The following is an 8,908-nucleotide window of genomic DNA, read 5'->3' as shown; positions in this document are numbered from 1 at the left end:
ATCTAAATGTGCCTAAAAATGACCTACCCAACAGTATGAGGATATTTTGATCTTCTTTGAAGTCTAGAACTACAAATTCGACAGGGATTATGAAATTCCTCACCTTAACTAACACATCCTCAAGTACACGTTTTGGGCATAGTAAAGACCTGTTAGCTAATTGCAGTGTTATCGATGTGTTTTCCAACTCCTATAATTTGAGTTTTCTATAGATTGACAGGGGCATTAAATTAATGTTGGCTCATAAATCACAACGGCCTTACTAAAATATATGTCCCCTATCTCTATTGGAATTGTAAAAGTTCCCGGATCTTTAAATTTTGGGGGTATTTTCTTAGCAATGATAACATTACAAGAGGTATTGATGTTAAGTTGTTTTTCCTTTTTGAACTTCTTATTCCTTGACATGATTTCCTTTAAGTACTTGGCATATTTTGGTATTTTATTAATTAATTCTAGAAAGGGTAAATTAACATTATTGAACTTGAGTTATTTTAGAAAATTTACAAAGTTTGCTTCGCCCTTCCTTCATTTGGCCTCGATCCCTGACGGGAATGGTAATTATGTGCTCATAAGGTTTGACATTATCGACTCTGTCATTGGTTCGACCACTTCTTTACTCAGCTCTTCAAGCTTATTTTTGTCCAAAAAATTGCTCATCAGATCCAATGAATCCTCGTCTACTTGAATGGGAGCACTAATGTTGTTAAGGGTTTTACCTGACCATAAAGCAATTGCATTTACGTGCTCTTTTCCATCCCTATAGGGACTATTTTTTGTGTTACTAGGGATTCTGGTACCAAATTACCTTTGCATGTTGCTCATCATCTCTATCATCAATTATTTAACAAGCTCACTCCCACGTGTGGTTCATCAATGCTCCTTCGGATGCGCCATCTAGTGTAGACCTCAAATTGTTATCTAAACCATTATAAAACATCTTCATCTAAAGTCACTATTACATTCCATGATGGGGACACTTCCTTAATAGTGACTTAAATCGATCCCAGTCTTCGTATAAAATTTCACCTTTGAACTGCTTGAAGTTGACGATCTCACGTTGGAGTTGGATAGATCTGTTGATCGGGAAAATTTTGTGTAGAAAATTTCTCGCTAATTCGTCCCACGTGGTTATTGAACCAGGTTCTAATGAATCCAACCAGTCAGTCGCATGGTCACATAAGGATAAGGGAAATAACCAAAGACAAATAGAGTCATAGGTTACCCCATTGTATTTCAAAGTGTCACACAACTGGAGGAACCACTTTAGGTGTTGATTTGGATCCTCTATCATGTTCCTTTAGAACTACAAGGTATTTTGGATCATTTGGATCATAGTCATCTTGATCTCAAAATTATTGGCGTTGATCGTCCGTCGTTCAATATTGCCTCGCACAAAATCTAGTGTTGGTAGTGCATACTCACGCAATGTTCTTTGAGCCATCAGTAGCTCTCTACAGATCAGTGATTGTGGTTTAAGTGGATCATCAAACAATGGATTTTCCCAAGGTAAATTAGCTACCATGGGTGGATCGTTTTGCATCAAGTGATGATTGCGTCTCAGAATTTGTTTTGGGTTAGGATATGGCTCGATTGGAACGCTTCCACTTCGAGTCATAAACTGAAATCAGAGACAGAGAAATAAAAATTAATAACTAAAAATAAATCTTAATAATTAAAAATAGCAAAATAAAATAAAATAAAGAAATTGTATCTATAATTTTTAATTTTCCAATTTATTCCTATTAGGTGTAGAAAATAAATTTAAATTTAATGTCGAAACCTCTCGGCAACGATGCCAACAACTTGACTGTCTTCAAACATGCGAACATTTAGAGTAAAAATCGTGCCAACAAAAAGATATCTACAAGCGAACATGTCAAATTGTAATATAGTTTTGTGTTACAACGGAAAACAATGAAGTACTCTGAGGATCTTACCCAAAGGAGGTTGAATTAAATATAAATATATTATCTACACTAGCAGGTCGACACGGTAATCACAAAAAATCATATTACGATAATTAAAATTAAGGATTAAGATTGTAAAATAAAAACTACTACTTAAAATAAAGTTAACAATGAAAATCTCTCAATTAACAGATAGAAGATTAACTCGGTTTAGTGGTTGCAATTAACTTCAAAGTTTGGGTTTTCATTAGGGAATTAGTTATTAATTAACCAGTATTACCTCTCGGCCTCTACTACTTAACTAATCGACCAATACACGCTTACCTCTTGACCTAACTTTCCTGACCGAGATAAATCCACGATTTACTTGGTAAACTTATCTCTTGATTTCATTTATCCTATATTACTTCCTAGGGTCATCAATCCTAGGGTTTAAACACACATGAATTTAGATCAAGTAATTCTATTGGAAAACCCTAATTCTTTCATTAATCACCCCATCATCTGCTTGTTAATCTTCCTAAGGGTATAGCCACTCATCGCTTTAACAATCATCTTCTCTGCAATTAAATTAATTATGCAATAACACAGATTAATGTAAAAGAGAAAGAGACATAAATTATTCGTTTGATGAAATTGATGTGCTCGAAATCGCGAAATCATTTGATAGTGATTGAGGTATCATCGGTTGCGAACAAAAACTAAAGAAAAATATGAAATACTTAATAATGAAGACTTTGATTCAAGTCGAATCCAAGTCAAAGAACAAAAGAAATAAACTATTTTTGAAAATAAACTAAAACTAAATAAAACCCTAAAACTACTAGCTAAAACCCTAAAATGGCTTGAAAAAAGCTCATTAAGCTTTGCCTAAACTTAACTATTTATAGACAGAGTTTAGCAACCCTAATTAGGTCAATTACAAGCCATTATCACATAAAATATGAGTTGTGCAGACGGAAACACTCTCGCTTAATTTATACCCATCGTCACGCCTATGGTGCAACACAACCTTATGCGTGTCATGACACACAACTTCGAATGTAAAATCCTGCATCGGCTCAATTGTGTTGCAACATCGGAAGCTTGTGTTATGACCCAACTGTCATTCCTGATGCTTTTGGGCCTCAAAATAAATATCCTGTACACTCAGTTAAATCATTAAAACCACCTTAAGGCCGATATTGACCCATTAGGTCAACTAACTCGAAATAATGTGTAAAAATGCTTATTTTGCAATATTTTAAATCTAAACTAAGAAATGTGAAAATGCAATAAATGTCAAGCTTGTTAAGTGTCGAAAAGTACTTAATTTGCCACTACAATTTGTGACAAATCAATGATTATTTTGAGTCTAGGGTTGTGGCATGTATATAAGTTTCTTGGTGTGTTCCTTAGCATGTGAAAGTATCTACTACTTGGAAAGTATGATATAACCATTTTGTATAATATGTTACCTTTGTGATTTCGTTCATATTTGGTATTGGTTATATTTTATGATAGAGTAAGAGATGATCTATAATAATATGTTTGGCATGTGGAATGACATAGATTGAGGTAGAAATGGTAGCTTGGTTAATGAATGAATGAGATAAATATGTATTTGGAAATTAGTACCTGGAAGTATGCTTGTAATATGTGACTTATTCTTGATTGTTGATGTTTATACTAAGGCCTATAAGCCATTGATATGTAATATGTACAAATTTTTATGTAGTGAAGTTGAATAACATGTTTTGGTAGATTTGGTATAGGTGAAACTAGCATTTGAATATATGAATTGTCATGAATTAGTTTTTGAATAGATTGAGGTCATGATAGAGTTGGATTTAGTTGGAATTGGTTAGGTGACTTGTTGACATGAAGTGGCATGAATTTATATTGATTTTGATGGTATAAAATGGTTTGAGTCAAATAGGTGGCTTTACATGTCTTGAATTGGAACCAAATGGTACATTTTTGTCAAAAACAGGGGCCACATCTCGACGATCAACATCCCTCACCTCAACAATGATTGATAGTAAGTGACATCACGACGATGAAAGGTATAAAGCCGCGAAGTGACTTGATGATTGGCGTCGTCACGACGTGGAATTTTTGAAGTTGTGATGTTGGTCCTGAAACTTTACAATTTGGTTTTCATTCATGTATAGTTTATCAAAAGAGTTTTCGTAAACTCACATGGAACTCGAAAATGATTGTAATATATATTTAGAATGAAAATGACACTTGTTTGCATATGTGATTGGTATGATTATGCTAAATGTCTTGAATTACTTTGGTAATGTTTGTAGCATCTTGCATATCAGATTTGGCGATCAAGTCGAGTTAGGGGTGCTACAAAGATGTTTTTACTCTATGATATTAGATAGTTAGGGTTGTAGTAATAGAGTGTGTCATACAAGTTGTTGCATAAATAATCTCTATCTCTATCTTTACTTAGCTATTATATAAATAAATGTTACTACATCACAGTTGATAAAAAAAATTGTAAAATCTATAAATTAATATTTTTCAATTGCAACAACAATGATATCAACCAAACCAAGAATCAATTTTATGCACAGGTGTAGTATTATATGAAAATGCCTTTTGTATTCAAACACCATAGAAGTGATTTTTTTTAGAATTTTGTGAGAAGTTACTATATATGGAATTTATTGGAATTCACTACATTTTGAAAACCATCATTCAACAAGGCATAATCTTTACTACACTATGGACGAAGGACAAACTAACATATGGCACTCTAAGTGGTAAGTTGACCAAGGTGAACTGGGAAGTTAAGCAAAATTTAGATGACATTTATATATATATACACATATAAATTCATATTCAAAACAAACCAACATGGTAAAACCTAAAGTACTCCAAAAAGTAAATTTCAACAATAAGACAAATTGTTAAATAAAAAGAATATTTGACTAACAATTCAAGAAACCATTCCATAGATTTGTTTTCTTCTTCTAGCTCGAATAATCAAAGAGACATGTCTTCATGTTAGAAAATCAATACAATCTATCGATATGTACATAAAAGAACCAACATTAAAAACAAAAAAGTGAAAACTATTCGTAAGTACTCACATGGAAACCAGGAAAACTAAAAAACTTCATAACCCAAAATTCCAAATCCATAGCATAGATAATACTTTCACTTCCAACCAACAAAGTTAAACATTTTGGTATACAAATGAATTAAAAAAAAGGCATTGATATAAGTTGCGTTAGTCATATACCTATTTGCAATTCATTCACAAGCTATCTTAGTATCAAAGCTACTAAGACATATCGCAAACGCCTGAAAAGCCAAGATTGGATACTGGTAATCCATAGTGAATACATCATTCCCAACTTTCCCAAATTGGAGGATGACATTCTCTTGTTGCTCTTACCTGACAACCACATTCTTCGCAAAAGCAACCAACTGGAAGTTTTTAACGGAAGCAACTGTTACCCGTCCATTGAAGTTAAGACACCAGCATTGGAGTTGTTCATGCCACCTTGGTGCCTTATTCTTCAATACCAACATTCCATCTCTCAAACTAGATAAAGGTCCAAACTGGGAACTCTTGGTACGAGTTGATTTTGATCTAAAGAAAGGTAGTGATGGAAAAGTATCCAGATTACTATGTAGGAATTCGGTCTGCATGGGAGAAACACCTTCGAGCTCACTAGAAGAGGTTGAGATGGCATCCATGATGCATTGCATTCTCCTTGGACCTCTATTTTCGATAATATATTAATTTATTTCATTAACCATTAAAAATAATGATAAAAAGAAGTAATAGGAAAAGAAACTTTCAACATATATCTTACCTAGAACCTAGGACATTCAACTCATATGAAATGTGGGCTATGGGATAGTTACCAGTCGGTACCCGAGGAGAAATTTGTTTTGCGTACATTAACCTAGTGGAGCAACTTTTTGTAACTTTGGCTCCAACATTTGGGGGTTGTGAATCATAGATTTCAAATTTGGTCCCCAAAAAGTTTGATCTATTTAAGCAAATCAAGAATAAGTTTAGGTTTCCAAAAATAAGTAATGTTATCACTCAAATCATAATCCACCTAACAGTACCTCAATTTTCCAATGTAGGTATTGCTACCTTTTGACACATCATCAGCATTCAATGAGATGATATAATTCGTACAAGTAGGCCGACGACACTTCCTTGCAGTAAGAAGGAACTTTCCATCCTCATTTGAAGCTGCCAAAAACATACACTTTGAAACAATTTAAAATAATATAGCTAAAAAACAATATATAAGGTACTCACTACAAATAACAAATATTTACAGTACTAACTTTCTATGAATATAACTACATAAATATCCTTAATGTGTTTAATTCAATCAACAATTGTTAGCAAAATCTGCTTTTAGAAGGCAACAACAAACAACACAACTTTATAAGTTAATATACATGAGAGTAAATTTGACAATAAACCATTCTTGAAGTAAGAAAAATAGAAAGCATAAATAAATAAATAAAAGCCACTCACATTGGTACAGGCCAAGGTAAAGATAATATGTTTGGTTGTTACAACTGCGTTTTATGTAACACTGAAGAAGGGAGTCCCTTGGACCAGGCTGCAAAGGAAAAATACAATGAATACATGTAAGTAAATTTAGAATTACTCATCCACAAATAATCGATAAATAATGAAAATCTATTCTACATATTAACTTAGACAGATTCTTTTCAAGCAATTACATTTCCTAAGAACTCTTAAGTTCACAATTCATATTAGACAGCTAGTTGTTGAGAAAAACTCTATATTCTCATTTTATTACTAGAATTTCAAAAACTTTTACTAAAACATGTGATGATGTAACAAGATATTGATCTAGTACCCAAACTTTTGATTCTAAAAGTTCCTAAAAAGTATCAAAATGCGATACTAGATTGCAAACTATGTAATACAAATCTTAGTTTAAACTAACCACCAATAAGGGTCAACACCATTCAATCATCACAAAAGATTCAAAGCCAAAATGTATGAATGAAAGAAAATCGATCATATAAATAATAAAATGTACTTAGAAAAGGAAAGAAACAAGTACATGCTGGCATCTATCACCTGCTTCAATGATATTGGGAATGTCAATTTGCCGGAGATTTCTGGGGTTTTTACAATTTCCTTCATAATCTCTCTCCAATTCTTACATACACCGGCACAAGAAACCACTGTTTTTCTTGTAGGCCAAGTAACCTCCGACGCTTCTATTCTCATCAACACATCCCTAAAAAGCTCGTATGGCATGTTCGCCCAACAACTCTGCTTGAATGCATTGATGCAAACTAAGCTATCTTGAACTACCCTAAACGACCTTGATTTACCTTTTCTAGATATACTCCCTAACTCCCCTTTCACGTCATGGATAATGCTCTTAAACGGCATTGGAGACTCCTTTACTCCTAATTTTCCAATACCCAATTACTGTTTAACAATGCAGTTCACCTCTACAACCTCAAAACATCCAAGTTTCCCTCAATTCTCACCAAAATCACTACCCAATCAACACTAATGATTTCAATTATGGAATTATGCCTCCAAGATTCTAATCAACGTGATATTGAATAAGATCCAAAGTGATTCAACACCAATCATAAGTAATTCTCCTAAAAAACAATAGAGATAACCATATCTCTCTCTCACAAACACTCAACATTATGCACCAATAGCTTGGGATTTTATCAATACTACAAAAGGAAAAAAAAATACCCTTCACCTAAAAAATCTAGTAACTGAACAAAGGTAGTGTAAAAAGTGATCAAAAAGTTTAAAAGAAAAAGTATTCAAACAAATTCCCGCAAATCTCTCTCCTTATCCTACTAACCAAGACTCGTAAAACTAACACATAATATAAAAATGAAGACATATTATGAATTATCAAAGTAAATGCAAGAGAAAGGAACATCGAGATGGATTGGGTTAATGCTTACCAACTTGACTAATTTTTCAATTTTCATAAAATACAAATATCAAAATTTGACAAATTAAATTAAAAATTTTAATTTTTCAAATTTTATAAAATAAAAGTCATGATTTAATATTAAATTCTATATATTTAGAAAAGAATAATTCATGCCAATTGTACACAAATCCATATTAAATTTGGAGTTTTTATAGAAGTGTTTTTTTTTCAAAAAAATTTTATTTGCACTATTCTTTTAATAGAAAGTGTCTCATTAAGAAATTACTCTTTGGGTAAAAGAGTGAAAGATAGAGTATACTTATTGATAATATTGGATAAATCAAAATAGTTATAAAGCTAATATAATCAATAAACTCGGATGGTTGATCCCATCAAATACAAATTATTTTGTCTAAAAGAAGTAAAACTGGCAAAGACATAAATTGGGGGTTGTTATGAGGAATAGCAAAATTCAAATAGTTCAGATTCAATTTTAAAGATGATTAAAAAGAATTTTTTTGGTCACTAAAATAGAATCCAAGTTGTCTCATCTTTTCTTCCACCGGATATCTCAAATTGGACAAAATTTGTCATCACGTCTCATTTGCATTTCATGCCACATAAAATACACTCTTAGTAACTCCTTGAAGCTATATATTCGCCTTTGTCCACACACATTTTAATTTCACAAATCCAACCTCCAGCCTACATCTTTCTAAGCCCTGAACACTGCCAAAAGTCACTCCATAATGAGTTGCGAAGTATCGTATGCTAGAAGTCGACGAATCATTCCATAAGTTTGATATTTTCTTTAGTGGAAATTTTGTTTCCCAAGTTAAATGCTTGAACATGCAACGGAATTATAAAATGAGAGTGCTTTATAAAGTGTCTAAAAAGACAAACAATGCATAATTATACACCGTTGATCTTGAAATTATGTCTTATAACATATAAAACATTTAAGGGTATGAAGCAGGGAAGTTGGTATTGTTTCGGTACCGCCCGTATTGGCTAGAACGCTCTGTTTTGGTAGTAGATCGAAACAACAAACTTTAAGTTTTGTTCCAGTGCAAATTT

General features: G+C 32.6%; 1 protein-coding gene and 1 non-coding gene across 2 annotated transcripts; one reads left to right on the top strand and one right to left on the bottom strand.

Annotated features, from left to right (window-relative positions):
- Window positions 1-962: 962 nt before the first annotated feature.
- On the top strand, window positions 963-1,068 carry LOC121220635 (small nucleolar RNA R71). Its single transcript, XR_005917855.1, has one exon. It is a non-coding gene; the product is annotated as a small nucleolar RNA R71 (small nucleolar RNA).
- A 3,967-nt stretch (window positions 1,069-5,035) lies between these two features.
- Window positions 5,036-7,630, bottom strand: LOC121220270 (tubby-like F-box protein 3). Its single transcript, XM_041099848.1, has 5 exons — window positions 6,994-7,630; window positions 6,415-6,502; window positions 5,991-6,120; window positions 5,729-5,908; window positions 5,036-5,634 (listed from the first exon to the last, which is right to left on the bottom strand). The coding sequence occupies exons 1-5, from the start codon at window positions 7,312-7,314 to the stop codon at window positions 5,301-5,303; spliced, it is 1,053 nt and encodes a 350-aa protein (XP_040955782.1). The 5' UTR covers window positions 7,315-7,630; the 3' UTR covers window positions 5,036-5,300.
- Window positions 7,631-8,908: the final 1,278 nt, after the last annotated feature.

The sequence above is a fragment of the Gossypium hirsutum genome, chromosome D08, assembly GCF_007990345.1.
Source record: "Gossypium hirsutum isolate 1008001.06 chromosome D08, Gossypium_hirsutum_v2.1, whole genome shotgun sequence".
Taxonomy (NCBI): Eukaryota; Viridiplantae; Streptophyta; class Magnoliopsida; order Malvales; family Malvaceae; genus Gossypium; species Gossypium hirsutum.
The sequence above is the reverse complement of the archived record's forward strand: the minus strand, read 5'-3'. Positions and strand labels throughout refer to the sequence as shown.